A 16021-nucleotide genomic window follows, 5' to 3' on the forward strand; every position below is an offset into this window, starting at 1 on the left:
GTATGTTGTTTTAAAGCCCAGAGGTGCACGGTGTACCAGGGTCTGCTGGACCTAAGCCTAAAACTAATCCAGAACCTGGACCTGAACCCAGCTGTGTTTCCTTAAAGAGTGACCTGTCGAAGGATATTGGTGCTGACTTTAAAAAAGAACTTTTATGTGACAAAGAGTAAGTAGTTTACTTTTTTCTGGTTGTTTATGTTTTGGGGGATTAAGTATTCTCATTTTAATTTTTTTTGTTTTACATCTTTTTTTCTGATTTGAGTAATTTTGTTCATCATGTAAGTAATTTAATATTTCCAGTTTTTCCATCTGTCTCATGAAACTTTTACATTTATTGTTTTACTTCTAGGATCAGTAAGAAGCCAGAATCTCCTGGACCTGAACCCAGCTGTGCGTCTTTAAAGAGCCATCAGTCAAAAGATATTGGTGAAAAATTTAAAGGATGTCCTTCTCCTGCCAAGAGGTAATGTGTATCTAAATGTCATTGTGAATAAATCCTCCATCATGTTTAATATCAGTTCAGCTCTTTTTCACACACATTTCTATGTTCATGTGTGAAGTGGTGTGTGTTGGAATGTTTCCACAAAGACAGCAGTCAGAGTGTAAAGAATGGATGTTGTAGAAGGGGTTTCTGTAGTGAAGAGGCTGAGTGTCTGTAGGACTCCAGATGCACGTGTCTCCTTTGTGCTTTGCATCAAACACAGTGTAGGTGGGAACTTCCATTCAGGTGTTTCAGGTGTTGCCGGATGGACAAATATTTTTTTCTCCTCTTCAATGACACTTCAGCAGTGCTCAATCTTCTGGGGAGATGTTTGTCTTTATGAAGGTTTATGGATTATAATTCTTTCTTACTTTGGTGAAACTAAGCAATAAACTTTCCACCTAACTTTTCAAATAAATTTCCAGCTGGCAGAGAAAAAAAGATATGAAGCTATAGTGATGCTTAACAGCCTGAGCGATAGTAAAAATTCAAACAGAATTCAAACATAGGCTTAATCTCCATACGTATTTGATATAGTGCCAACGAATACAAATAGGTGTTCTTACATGTCTTAATCATAGAGCTCTGATAGTGATAAGCTATCACAGCATCATCACAGCCACTTTGCACCAGGAAGTAACTACATAGGGAAACTGTACTACAAAGAAGACAGCAAGGGAAAACTCAGGGCAGCCTCATGCTATTGCAATGTAACTAAGGGAAGATTCAGGGTCACCGGATCCAGCCCTAACTATATGCTTTATCAAAAAGGAAAGTTTTGAGCCTAATCTTAAAAGGAAGAGAGAATGTCTGTCTCCTGAATCCAAACTGGAAGCTGGTTCCACAGAAGAGGGGCCTGAAAGCTCAAGGCTCTCCCTCCCATTCTACTTTTAAATACTCTAGGAACAACAAGTAAGCCAACAGTCTGAGAGTGAAGTGCTCTAATAGGGTCATATGGTACTACAAGGTCATTAAGATAAGATGGGGCCTGATTATTTAAGACGTATGTGAGGAGCAGGATTTTAAATTTGATTCTTTCTTTAACAGGGAGCCAATGAAGGGAAGGCAATAGAGAAGAAATATGCTGTCTTTCTAATCAATACTCTTGCTGCAGCATTTTGGATCAACCGTAGGCTTTTCAGGGAGTTTTTAGGATATCCTGATGATAATTACAGAAGTCCAGCCCAGAAGCAATAAATGTATGAACTAGTTTTTCAGGACAAGACACTGGACCATGTGTATAGTAACATCAAGCAGGCCTACAAAGCGACACCCCTCCCCCACCTAGGACCATCTGATCACCTCTATCTGCTCCTCGTCCCTGCTTACACCTGCCTAAAGAAACGGACTCCTTCAAGCATCTGGGTCATTAAAACATTGCCAGATGATGCTCTCCACCATCTACAGGACTGTTTTAATCTCACAGACTGGTCCATCTTCAAATAGCAGGTGTTGTGTAATTGTTAAGTGCTGTGTAATGAATGTGACAGTGACCAAAACCATCTGGGTTCTTCCTAACTGGAAACCTTGGATGAAGAGTAAAGTACAGGCTCTGATCAGACCAATTCTCTGTACAGCACTACCACAGCCACCCTGAGGAGAAGCATCAAACAAGCCAAGAAGACCTACAGGAGAAGGACAGAGAGCTTCTATGGACAGCCCTCAGAAACTATGAAGACCAGACGAGAAGTCGATTTTAATTTTGCTACAATAAAACTGTCATGGTCCGAGTGAGTGCTGGGTTTTCCAGCGTGCCAGTGAATCCACCATTGGGGAGAGTCGCCACACCCCCTCTCGCTTTGTGCACCTGTGAGTAATCAGCCGACAGGCTTTTAAGGCCAGCACTCACAAACACTAGTGGAGTGTGATACTGCATATTTTGGATCCGATACCAAGTAAATACGGGCCAGTATTGCCGATACGGATACGGATACGGATACTTTTCAGTAAATAAGGTGGATGCGTCATTGAATTGCTAAATCTCAATTAATTTTCATGACCTTAAGTGTTTTTTTTGTAATGTTTACTTTTTTATTATTAAATAGTTAAAACACAGGACATAATCAGGACAAAGTTCATAATTAAATAGAAAATGCTTTATTATAATTTTTTTTTTAGAAAAATCTTAATTAAAAAGTGCATGCAAACCAGTAAACAAAGCAAAACAAGCAAGTACTGTTGAGAAACTATAATACAAAAATTACAATTAAAATTCTCAGAAACAACAACAACAACTGGTGAAAATATAAATAATATGTAAACAACTTAACAACCCCCAAAGCCTTTAGTTAGTCTGTGCAGAACAAAGGTTTTGGCTACAGGTTTTTGTTCAAGAACAGTATCATATTAACATTTTTTGCTTGTAATGCACTTTGTCTGTTACTCGCTAACTGCCCTGCTTTTGAAAAAATCCTCTCAGCTGGCACTGATGTTGCAACCATTGCCAGGTATTTTTTGGCAAGTTTGCTCAAAGATGGGAATGTTTGTTCATTGTTTTTCCACCAAAGTAGTGGATCCTATGCCCAAGGAACTGGCCTTTCCTCAGAGTACCTGCACATCTCAATTAGGGCATCAGTACCAGTTGTCCGATGCTGCTGAGATGCTAGGACTTTAGGGTGAAATTATTCCCATATCCCACCTTTTGCTGCAGGTGGGGATGAAGCAGCCCCTCCAGACGAGCTTGAGGTTGTTTCAGGAGTTGGGGCAGAGCAGATGGGACAGATTTTTTTTATATATGTTTATATAAAATGGTAGTGTTTCCACTATACCTGGCAAGCTTTTTATAAATCCCACATTTTGCAGTTGTCTCATTTTCGACTTGAAAATGCAGCCACATTGCGCTCCTCTTCCTCTCTGCCGTTCTTCTGTTGTATTTTCTCTGTGCGTGACGTGTGCTGATGAACCTGAGCTGGCAAGTTGCTTGTTTGTTTGCTTTGTGCATCTAAGTCACGTAATGGTGCAAAATCTAAACACAAGAGGGGGGAGGGGGAGCAAAGTGTGCCTGCTCTGCGCTGACACAGGAGCGGCTAATCCGGTGACCTGGCTGTTTCGTCTTTGCTGAAACCACAGCACTGCAAACAAGAGCGGAACTTAAAGTAAATAATCGATCTCACCAGGCTAGTATCGATCCAATACCAATTTAGTATCGATACAACTGATATTTCAATCAATCCGCCCACCAACAAACACTTCTCGCCAGAACGTTAGCTAGCCCTTGTTAGTGAAAGCCACAGTTAAGTAGTTCTCCTCATAGCAGTTTTTGGAACTAATCTTGTCTTTCTACTCGCTGCAGTCTCACGGATGTCTGGATCACGCCGTCATTTTTCCTTCCCTTCACACAGCCACTGGCCTGCGTGCTGTTTTCGGGGTTTACTAACCTGACTACCTCCTTGCCCGGTTTTCCAGTGAGTGAATCTTGACTGGTTTAGCCTTGCCTGGATTTTACTACCCCTAAGCCTCGCCTCCGCCTGCAAAAGTACGATAATTGCAAATTGCCCTTTCTCCCTGGACTGTTGCTTGGGGCTCACTTTAACTTTGCTCTCCCTTATTACAGTGACTCTGTGAGCGTAACTCCATAATCCTCCTTCTGCCCCGCAGCTCACGGCGCCAGTTCTAGAAAATGCCCGATGTCGGGTTCCCTGGCTGCTTCCCCAGCCTGCTAAAGAGACCTTTTTCTTTTGGACTCTGCTAAAGCACTCGTTTCATCCTTTCATGTTTTATGACAGTTGCTCTAGTATAGTTTAGTGCTTCGTAGTTCTGCTTTTGTTCATAGTCTCCCATAGTAATATTCTGATTTTGTATTTATTCAATTCAATTCAATTTTATTTATATAGCGCCAAATCACAACAAAAGTCGCCTCAAGGCGCTTTATATTGTACAGTATACCCTATAATGATAGATACAGAGAAAAACCCAACAATCATATGACCCCATATGAGCAAGCAATTTGGGGACAGTGGGAAGAAAAAACTCCCTTTTACCCAGGAAGAAACCTCCTGCAGAACCAGGCTCAGGGAGGGGCGGCCATCTGCTGTGACCGGTTGGGGTGAGAGAAGGAAAACAGGATAAAGACATGCTGTGGAAGAGAGACAGAGATTAATAACAGATATGATTCAATGCAGAGAGGTCTATTAACACATACTGAGTGAGAAAGGTGACTGGAAAGGAAAAACTCAATGCATCATGGGAATCCCCGGCACCCTACGTCTATTGCAGCATAACTAAGGGAGGATTCAGGGTCACCTGGTCCAGCCCTAACTATATGTTTTAGCAAAAGGGAAAGTTTTAAGCCTAATCTTAAAAGGAAGAGATAGTGTCTGTCTCCCGAATCCAAACTGGAAGCTGGTTCCACAGAAGAGGGGCCTGAAAACTGAAGGCTCTGCCTCCCATTCTACTTTTAAATACTCTAGGAACAACAAGTAGGCCTACAGTGCGAGAGCGAAGTGCTCTAATAGGGTGATATGGTACTACAAGGTCATTAAGATAAGATGGGGCCTGATTATTTAAGACCTTGTATGTGAGGAGCAGGATTTTGAATTCAATTCTGGATTTAACAGGAAGCCAATGAAGGGAAGCCAAAACAGGAGAAATATGCTCTCTCTTTCTAGTCCCTGTCAGTACTCTTGCTGCAGCATTTTGGATTAGCTGAAGGCTTTTCAGCGAGTTTTTAGGACATCCTGATAGTAATGAATTACAGTAGTCCAGCCTGGAAGTAATAAATGCATGAACTAGTTTTTCAGCGTCACTCTGAGACAGGATATTTCTAATTTTAGAGATGTTGTGCAAATGGAAGAAAGCAGCCTTACATATTTGTTTAATATGTGCGTTGAAGGACATGTCTTGGTCAAAAATAACTCCAATGTTCCTCACAGTGTTACTGGGGGCCAAGGTAATGCCATCCAGAGTAAGAATCTGGTTAGATACCATATTTCTAAGATTTTCAGGGCCGAGTAAAATAATCTCAGTTTTATCTGAATTAAGAAGCAGAAAGTCTGCGGCCATCCAGGTCTTTATGTCTTTTAGACATTCCTGCTGTTTAACTAATTGGTGTGTGTTACCTGGCTTCATGGACAGATAGAGCTGGGTGTCATCTGCATAGCAGTGAAAATGGATACTATGTCTTCCAATGATACTGCCTAAGTGAAGCATGTATAATGTAAACAGAATTGGTCCTAGCACTGAACCCTGTGGAACTCCATAATTGACCTTAGTGTGTGAAGAGGACTCTCCATTTACATGCACAAATTGGAGTCTATTAGATAGATATGATACAAACCACTGCAGTGCAGTACCTGTAATACCTACAGCATGTTCTAATCGCTCTAATAGGATATTATGGTCAACAGTATTGAACGCTGCACTAAGGTCTAGCAGGACTAGCACAGAGATGAGTCCACTGTCAGAGGCCATAAGAAGATCATTTGTAACCTTCACTAAAGCTGTTTCTGTGCTGTGATGAGCTCTGAAACCTGACTGAAACTCTTCAAATAAGCCATTTCTCTGCAGATGATCAGTTAGCTGTTTGACAACTACTCTTTCAAGGATTTTTGATATGAAAGGAAGGTTGGAGATTGGCCTATAATCAGCTAAGAAAGTTGGGTCTAGGGATGGCTTTTTAAGTAAAGGTTTAACTACAGCCAGCTTGAAGGCCTGTGGTACATAGCCGATTATTAGAGATAGGTTGATCATATTTAAGATTGAAGCATTAATTAATGGCGGGACTTCTTTGAGCAGTTTTGTAGGAATGGGGTCTAAAAGACACGTTGATGGTTTGGAGGAAGTAATTATTGAAGTTAACTCAGAAAGATCAATTGGAGAAAAAGAGTCAAACTTAACATCAATGGTACTAAAAGTAGCTGTAAATAATATTACATCTGTGGGATGATTATTGGTAATTTATTCTCTAATAATAAAAATTTTATTTGTGAAGAAGTTCATGAAGTCATTACTAGTTAACGTTAAAGGGATTGTTGGCTCAACAGTGCTCTGACTTTTTGTCAGCCTGGCTACAGTGCTGAAGAGAAACCTGGGGTTGTTCTTATTTTCTTCAATCAGTGATGAATAATAAGACGTTCTGGCTTTGCGGAGAGCTTTCTTATAAAGCAGCAAACTATTTCTCCATTCTAAATGATGATCCTCTAAATTTGTGACACGCCATTTCCTCTCCAGCATACGAGTTATCTGCTTTAGGGTACGTGTTTGAGAATTATACCACGGAGTCAGGTACTTCTGATTTGAGACCTTAGTTTTCACAGGAACTACAGTATCCAGAGTCGTAAGTAGTGAAGAGGTAAAATTATTAACAAGATGATCGACCTCTGTTGGAGTAGCGTTCAGATAGCTGCTCTGCTCTGTGTTGGTACAGGGCATTGAAGATGATAACAGTGGGTGGATTATATTCTTAAACTTACTTACAGCGCTTTCAGGAAGACATCTACTGTGATAGAGTCTACTCTTCACTGCTGTGTAATCAATTATTGTAAATGTAAATGTTATCAGAAAATGATCAGACAGGAGAGGGTTTTCAGGAAACACTGTTAAATGTTCAGTTTCTATGCCATATGTTAAAACAAGATCTAGAGTGTGATTAAAGTGGTGGGTGGGTTCTTTTACAGTTTGAGAGAAGCCAGTTTAGTCTAATAACAGATTAAATGCTGTGTTGAGGCTGTCATTTTTAGCATCTACATGGATGTTAAAATCACCCACAATAATTATTTTATCTGAGCTGAGCATTAAATCAGATAAAAAGTCTGAGAAATCAGAGAGAAACTCTGTGTAAGGCCCAGGTGGATGATAGATGATAACAAGTAAGACTGGTTTCTGAGTTTTACAGTTGGGGTGGACAATGTTAAGCATCAGGCTTTCAAATGAATTAAAAGTCTGTCTTGGTTTTTCGTTGATTAATAGGCTGGTGTGAAAAATTGCTGCCACACCGCCCCCTCGGCCTGTACTTCGAGATTTCTAGTAGTTAGAATGACTCGGGGGTGTTGATTCATTTGAACTAACATAATCATCCTGCTGCAACCAGGTTTCTGTAAGGCAGAGTAAGTCGATTTGTTGATCAATTATTAAGTCATGTACTAACAGAGACTTGGAGTTGAGAGACCTAATATTTAATAATCCACATTTCACTGTTTTACTCTTTGGTTCAGATGTGGATACTGTATAGATCTTTCTTTGTGATTTTTTATGTTTAAGTTGTTTATTGCTGGTTTTTAGTTTATCTTTTGTCTGTTTGGGAGCTGACATAATGGAGATGGGTTTTTTTTTTGTTTTTTTTGTTTTGGTTTTTTTTTGGGGGGGGGGGGGGGGGGGGTACCAGGAGGAGAGAAGCTGCAGAGAGGCGTGTAAGACTCCTGGTCCCAACTCTGGATAGTCATATTTTGGGGGGTTTAATAAACTTGTCCATATTTCTGGAAATGAGAGCTGCTCCATCCAAAGTGGGATGGATGCCGTCTCTCCTAACAAGACCAGGTTTCCTCCAGAAGGTTTGCCAATTATCTTTGAAGCCCACATTGTTTCTGGGACACCACTCAGACAGCCAGCAATTTAAGGAGAACATGCGGCTAAACATGTCACTCCTGGTCTGATTTGGGAGGGGACCAGAGAAAACGACAGAGTCCGACGTTGTTTTGGCAAAGTTACACACTGATTCAATATTGATTTTAGTGACCGCCGATTGGCGTAACCGGGTGTCATTACTGCCGACATGAATTATGATTTCACTGAATTTACGTTTACCCTTAGCCAGCAGTTTTAAATTTCCCTCAGTGTCGCCTGCTATGGCCCCAGGAAGACAACTGAATATGGTTCCCGGTGTCTCTAGCTTCACATGTCTGAGAACAGAATCACCAATTACCAGAGTTTGACCCCCGGCAGGTGTGTCGCCGAGTGGGGAAAAACCGTTAGACACATGAACAGATTGGTGGTGTACCTGGGGCTTCTGTTTAGGACTATGCTTCCTCCTCACCGTCACCCAGCCGCCCTCTTTCCCCAGCTGCTTAGGGTCTGCCGGGGAACAGCTAGCGGGGCCTACGCTATCTTCGGCTGCACCAGCTACAGGGGCCTGGGTAGCTACAGGTGAATGAAAGGTGCGAAGCCGAGTCTCCAATTCAGTAATCCTGGCCTCCAGAGCTGCAAATATGCTACATTTGTTACAAGTATCATTACTGCTAAAGGAGGCCGAGGAGTAACTAAACATCTGACACAATAAGCAGGAAAGTGCAGAAGGGACAGGTGAAGTAGCCATGGTGGTAGCGAGTCGGCTACGAACTAAGCTAGCAAAACAGTACAGACACAGTGAGTGAAAACTTTGGCTATAAATTAGGTAGTGAGTACACAGAAAGTGTGCTTCGGATGAAACACATGAAGATTATACTATGAAAAAGAATGTATTTAAAGTTTTTAATTAAATTGCTAAGCAGATAAGCTACTCAAAAACATCACTGTGTTTGAGCAGGAACTGGAAGTGATACTCTACCGCAGAGAGAGCGAACACCAAGTGACAGCGCCACCAAGAGTGACTGAGTTTCTTACCTGCCATAGAGTGTGTTTAATCTCACTTTCTTAGTCCCCTGAGTTTGTAGCATCATGTTAGTTTTTAGTTTGAGTAACTCCTGAGGTTAGATTTATTCCTCTCGCCTTTTGTTCTTGTTTAGTGTTTTTGCCTTTAACTATTTTCCCTTGTGTCACCTTCGCTTGCTGAAATAAAATCTTGCTTTTTGCTCATCCTCCGAGCTTCAGAGTGGTGTCTGCACCTGAGTCCTTTAACCTGTATTGGCCGTCGTGACATAAAACCACATACATACATAGTGTCATGGTCCTGAGCCTGCCGACTCAGGGTTTTGTGTTTCTTTATGCGTTTGTTTATTCTGAGTATGTATTCTGTTATGATTTGCCATTTGTTAGGTTTCTGTTCTGTGCCTGCCCTGATCCCACTTCTGTGTTCTGCCTGTCTATGGTGTCACACTGTCTGTTTGTGAACCTGTCTTTTTAGTTCAGTGCCTTGTCTGGTTCTCTGTGTCTGAGTTTCCTGTTTTATTCTGAAGGTCCCTGTCTCATGTGAGTGTGTTCAGTTTACGTTTCCCCTGTCCCGTCGGCTCTGATTTCTCCCAGGTGTGTTGCCCTCCTGTCTCTCATCCCCTGATTACTGCTGTGTGTATTTTAGCCCTGTGTGTTCTCCTGCTTGTTGCCGGTTTGTCTGTGTTCCACGGTGCCCTGTTCCTCGTCTCTCTGCCTCTCACCCCGTTTGGTATCATTTAAGGTTTGTTGTTTAGTTTTCCCAGTTTAGGTTTCTTTAGTTTTGTCATCCCTCATTGCCTGTTTTGCCACTACGCCACTTTGTAAATAAACATCACTAGCATTATCATCTACTGCCTGCATTTTGGGTCCTTTCTCCCTCCAACATCACACGGCTCACCTCGGCAGCCGTGACAGTACGAACCGGCCACAATGGACCCAGCAGCATTCAACCCGACCGAGGAGCTTCGGGGGGGATATTATTAACTCTGTGGATAAATTAATCAACTTATGGCTGGAGCACGAGGGGAGAGAATTCTGTCAGGCCATAGCTAATCGGCTGCAGCGCTTAGTTTCTGGTCTCCCCTGGTTGCTCAGCTCACTTCATCCACTCGCACAGAATTTTGTTCTGAACGAACTTTGTCTTCACCCCCCGGTTGCTACCACCCACCCTGCAACTCATGCTTCGCTGCCTGTCCTGATGGAGGATGCTCTGCCCGGCCTGTCAACACAGCCTTCACAAGGGAAACGGCGCTCACGCCGTCAATGCTCCTCACCACAGTCGGACCTAGGGATTTCAGAGCGGCCGGCTGTGGTGAGTGGACAGGACAATAGTATTGGTTTGAACTGTGGGACTGTTTACTCAGGGGTTATGTTCTGTATGGCAAAGGACAATGACTGCTTATCGCCTGTTCAGTCTACTGCTCAGCTACCTTCAACCCAGTTTCCAGTGTCACCTACACAGCAGCCTGTAGCTCAGTTAGCCGCCCGGCCTCAAGCTCAGTTAGCCGCCCGGCCTCAAGCTCAGTTAGCCGCCCGGCCTCAAGCTCAGTTAGCCGCCCGGCCTCAAGCTCAGTCTCCAACTCCACCACAGTTGTCATTTCAACCTTTACTTCAGTTGCCCTTAGTTCAGCCTCTATTTCAGCAGCCACTAGCCCGGTGACCTGTGTCACCTGCTCCTCCAGTACGACAAGCTAAATCAATTCTATCCGAAGGGAATTGTTTTTCATTCGTCCATTGTAAGTAGAGAGACAAACCCATAAATAATGTAATCGTTCCTCAAAAGCTGGCCCGTTTAGAGACAGTAACTCTCTCCAGGGCCTCCCCAGAGTCTGAGTTTCAATCCGCAGTCGACTCTGGACCCCTGGAGGCTAAAAAGTCAGAAAGTTGTCACTTCAAACCAGTCACTGGTGCAAAGAGAGTACCTTGCTCCAGGGCATCTCAGCATGGAGGGAAAGCTTAATGCACGAGATGGTAAGAGCTGTTGGGACTAAAAAAAACTGAGCGGAAAGCTACAGACATCTGAAAACTGAGTTTTTAATTTTCAGTGAGATCACCAGGACTAGCAAAGCTTCACCATTGCAGGGAGTCATCGTATTCACTGAACCCATCAAAAAATCACTTCATGGACCTTGCGTCTGTGTGTGGACAGACATAACATGACCTAATTATACACTACTTCTCCACAGAGTGGACAAGGAGAGAGCAGAGGTCTCCACTGGTCAGTCTGCACAGCAGCGTCAAACACACCTGGACTCTGTGTTTATGGTCTGTACTACTACTTTTACATGTGGTTTTTTTTCGGTCACCTCTATGCTGCACTTTGTAGACCAGTGGATTGTCATTGTGTCCAATATGAATCAGATTTTTGGTTCCATGATTTCAGTCCATTTGGGGGTGCCTGTAGCTCAGGAGGGGAGCAGGTCAGTTACTAATCAGAAGGTTGGTGGATCAAACCTTGGCTGGTAAATGTACTGGACAAGATACTAAACCCAAAGTTCTCTCTGATGCAACCATCAGAGTGTTAAAGTTGTGGCATGTTGTATAAAGTGCTCTGAATGCACAGAGTGTAGAAGAGCTGTATAAGAACCAGTGCATTTCAAGATTGTTTATTTGTCACCTGCATAGTTATAGAAGTACAACACGCAGTGAAATGTAACATGATACGCTCGACTGTGCAAAAAAACAAGAGAGAGAGAACATTATATACTGGGAGTGAATATATACAAAGATGACATTATATCCAATAAGTGAGTGAGTTATATATATTATATAAATAAAATAAAACAATCTGGAAATTTACATTCAAATCTGAGAATGTACATTTTCTAAATGGTGTGTTAAAGTGTCTTGTGCCGTTGTGAATGGGGGGGATGGCCTGAGACTCAGGGCTCAGATGATTGCAGAAGTTGGAACAGTGTATTGCTGGGATGGGACAGGTCCTTCAGTATCTGAGCTGCTCTAGTCCAGCATCTCCTGGTGTAAATGTTCTGTAGGGAGGGGAGGCCAGCCCTGCAGCAGCGTTCTGCTGTACGGATCACTTTCTGAATAGCTTTTTGGTCCTTAACATAGCTGTTCCCATACCAGGATGCAATGTTCTGTGTGAGGATGTTCTCCATAGCGCCTGTATAGAAAGACCGCTCGGTAACTCATATGGTCTTCTTTTCCAGCGGCTGGAGGACAACATTATGATGTTTGTGAAGAATGAGCTGAAGAAAACCAAAAAGGTTCTGAGTCCAGATGACCCAGAAACCATAAAAAGCCAGAGGGAGGATAAGGAGATGTTTGAAGGTGAGGATGAAGATCAAAGAAAGAGCTGCAGAGAAGCATTTCTGAAGATCACATTACACTTCTTGAGGAGACTTAAGCAGCATGAGATGGCTGACCATCTGCAGAGCAGTAAGAGAATTTCTCTAAAGATTGCATATTGATCTTTCCTAATATCTCAAGAAATGGACCAATATCTATTCACTCATTTATCCTTTGGGGGTACTGAAAGGCTATGATATTTATTATATAATAATTAATTTATCTGAATTACTTATTTTCAGAAATATTTGCTCCACTCTATAAACGTGAACTTAAAGCCCAACTGAAGAAGAAGTTCCAGTGTGTGTTTGAGGGAATCGCTAAAGCAGGAAACCCAACTCTTCTGAATCAGATCTACACAGAACTCTACATCACAGAGGGAGGGACTGCAGAGGTCAATGATGAACATGAGATCAGACAGATTGAAACAGTATCCAGGAAATCAAAGGGACCAGAAACAACAATCAGACAAGAAGATATCTTTAAATCTTCACCTGGAAGAGATGAACCAATCAGAACGGTGCTGACAAAGGGAGTGGCTGGCATTGGGAAAACAGTCTTAACACAGAAGTTCACTCTGGACTGGGCTGAAGACAAAGCCAATCAGGAAATCCAGTTCATATTTCCATTCACTTTCAGAGAGCTGAATGTGCTAAAAGAGGAAAAGTTCAGCTTGGTGGAACTTGTTCATCACTTCTTTACTAAAACTAAAGAATCAGGAATCTGCAGGCTGGAAGACTTCCAGGTTGTGTTCATTCTTGATGGTCTGGATGAGTGCCGACTTAGTTTGGACTTCAACAAAACTAAAATCCTGACTGAAACAAGAAAGTCCACCTCATTGGATGTACTGTTGACAAACCTCATCAAGGGGAACCTGCTCCCATCTGCTCGCCTCTGGATAACCACACGTCCTGCATCAGCCAGTCAGATCCCTCCTGAGTGTGTGGACCTGGTGACAGAGGTCAGGGGCTTTACTGACCCACAGAAGGAGGAGTACTTCAGGAAGAGATTCAGAGATGAGGAGCAGACCAGCAGGATCATCTCCCACATCAAGACATCACGAAGCCTCCACATCATGTGTCACATCCCAGTCTTCTGCTGGATCACTGCTACAGTTCTGGAGGATGTGCTGAAAACCACAGAGGGAGGACAACTGCCCAAGAACCTGACTGAGATGTACATTCACTTCCTGGTGGTTCAGGCCAAAGTCAAGAGGATCAAATATGATGGAGGAACTGAGACAGATCCACACTGGAGTCCAGAGAGCAGGAAGATGATTGAGTCTCTGGGAAAACTGGCTTTTGATCAGCTGCAGAAAGGAAACCTGATCTTCTATGAATCAGACCTGACAGAGTGTGGCATCGATATCAGAACGGCCTCAGTGTACTCAGGAGTGTTCACACAGATCTTTAAAGAGGAGAGAGGACTGTACCAGGACAAGGTGTTCTGCTTTGTCCATCTGAGTGTTCAGGAGTTTCTGGCTGCTCTTCATGTCCATCTGACCTTCATCAACTCCGGAGTCAATCAGCTGGAAGAACAACAAACAAGCTCTCAGACAGAGAACGACTTCTATCAGAGTTCTGTGGACAAGGCCTTACAGAGCCCAAATGGACACCTGGACTTGTTCCTTCGTTTTCTCTTGGGTCTGAAAACTAATAAAATTTGTTTGCAAGGCCTGGTGACACAGACAGGAAGTAGCTTACAGACCAATCGGGAAACGGTTCAGTACATCAAGAACAAGCTCAGTGAGAATCTGTCTGTAGAGAAAAACATCAACCTGTTCCAGTGTCTAAATGAACTGAATGATCGTTCTCTAGTGGAGGAGATCCAACAGTCCCTGAGTTCAGGAAGTCTCTCCACTGATAAACTGTCTCCTGCTCAGTGGTCAGCTCTAGTCTTCATCTTACTGTCATCAGAAAAAGATCTGGATGTGTTTGACCTGAAGAAATACTCTGCTTCAGAGGAAGCTCTTCTGAGGCTGCTGCCAGTTGTCAAAGCCTCTAAAAAAGCTCTGTAAGTCATGATGTTTTTATAATTTAAATTCAGTTTACAAACAGAAAACTCTTGCTATTCCATTCTTCTTATTATACATATATCTTTTTAGGCTGAATAGCTGTAACCTGTCAGAGAGAGCATGTGGAGCTCTGTCCTCTTCTCTTCAACTAGAAGACTGTGAGCTCAGAGATCTAGACCTGAGTAACAACAATGTGCAAGACTCAGGTTTGACACTACTGTTTTCTCGACTGAAGACTACAAACTGGAAGCTGGAAACGCTCAGGTCAGATTATGTTGTTTATGATTTGACTTGAAATCTGCAACATAAAAGCTACATTTAGTTTTTGTACTGACATATCCTTACTCTTGGTATGGTATTACGGTAAATACCATGATGGTGGTGTGCTAGGTCGCAGCGGCCACACCGTGTCGAAATCATGGTGCAATTTTCGTGTTTTTACTCAAGTTCTACTTGAGTCCTGGTTCATTATATAGCTGTAATGTACGTCGGAACTACAGTCAAACACTTCTATAACCACCAACAACTTTTGGATTTAGGAAAACACCATTAAACTCAACCAGATGGAGACAAAGTGGAGAAATTGCGCTGCTGCAGCATTCTGCAAGCTCTGAACAGACGGGCTACGGCACCACCACATCTTAGCGTCCGCCTGGAAGTCCATCGAAAACGGTGTCGGCGAGGAAGTGGAAGTGCAGTAAGCGAGCCGGTATCCATGCCGGTATACCGCGCTTCCATCACTACTCTCCAACATGTGCTCCATAGAAAACAAACTGGACTGTTTGAGACTACAAATAAACTCCAGGAAAGAAACAAGGCACTGCTTTGTTCTTATTTTTACTGAAACATGGCTACACGGAGGCATCGTAGACCACGCTATCCAGCTAAATGGCTAGATAGCTACCGTGCCGACAGAGACCCCCTATCATCGGCAAGACACATGGCGGTGGACTGTGTGTTTACTTCAATAACAGCTGGAGTAGGAATGCTCCAATTGTGTCTGTGCAATTTTTAGAACTTGTGGAGGCCTTAGCAGTCAGATGCAGGCGTTTTATATCCCAAGAGAGTTTACTGTGGTGATCATTGTTGCTGTTTACATCCCACCTAGTACTAGCACTAATGCTAAAGCTAGTGGAGCACGCAGTGAACTCTACAAGATTATCAGTGATCTGCAAACAGCCCACCCTGACAGCTTCCTCATTGTCGCTGGGGATTTTAATAATGCAAAACTTAAATCAGTTCTACCCAAATTTCATCGGAACATTGACTTTGCAACAAGAGGGGACAACATGTTATACCTTGTTTACACAAACATCCAGCATGCATACAAGGCTTCATGCAACAGGCCCAGGTTCTTGGAGACACTGAAGAGCCCAATAAGAGATTAATGTTTCAGTGTGTCACAGATCAAACTCTACATTTCCATCAGCATAAAAGAGATTCAGCAGCAGATCAGAATCAAGTAGAGCAACATTTATACATTTTCTAAATTCCCAAATTCATACATGCGCATTCCTTTGACAATGTGACACACAGATTGCACTTCAGTGGATTTTAGTACAGTGGGCAGTGCATTCCCCTTGCACACACTTATAAGACACAAATTTTCTTTTCTTTTTTTTTACCTGTTTAGTTATATAAATATATATATATATATATATATATATATATATATATATATTTCGTCCCTTGCCCACCGA

The 16021-nt window shown here is 42.6% G+C and overlaps 2 protein-coding genes across 12 annotated transcripts in view; one reads left to right on the plus strand and one right to left on the minus strand.

Moving 5' to 3' along the window:
• Window positions 1–16021, plus strand: part of LOC101474066 (protein NLRC3) — a 34605-nt gene that overhangs the window by 6309 nt on the left and 12275 nt on the right. For 4 of the 11 annotated variants that reach the window (XM_076880706.1, XM_024798600.2, XM_024798601.2 and 1 more), the window contains exons 3-8: window positions 17–166; window positions 350–463; window positions 11188–11266; window positions 12169–12397; window positions 12550–14320; window positions 14412–14585. In XM_076880706.1, the coding sequence (XP_076736821.1) occupies window positions 17–166; window positions 350–463; window positions 11188–11266; window positions 12169–12397; window positions 12550–14320; window positions 14412–14585 (2517 nt within the window). Of the gene's footprint in view, window positions 1–16; window positions 167–349; window positions 464–491; window positions 2291–7942; window positions 10314–11187; window positions 11267–12168; window positions 12398–12549; window positions 14325–14411; window positions 14586–14860; window positions 15955–16021 lie in introns of those variants that run through there. The other 7 variants (XM_024798602.2, XM_076880708.1, XM_076880713.1 and 4 more) reach the window with 6 other exon arrangements.
• Window positions 7788–8729, minus strand: LOC143414965 (uncharacterized). The gene has a single exon (XM_076880088.1). It carries the CDS (start codon window positions 8727–8729, stop codon window positions 7857–7859), a length of 873 nt encoding a protein of 290 aa, XP_076736203.1. The 3' UTR covers window positions 7788–7856.

This window comes from Maylandia zebra, linkage group LG23 (genome assembly GCF_041146795.1).
Source record: "Maylandia zebra isolate NMK-2024a linkage group LG23, Mzebra_GT3a, whole genome shotgun sequence".
NCBI lineage: Eukaryota > Metazoa > Chordata > Actinopteri > Cichliformes > Cichlidae > Maylandia > Maylandia zebra.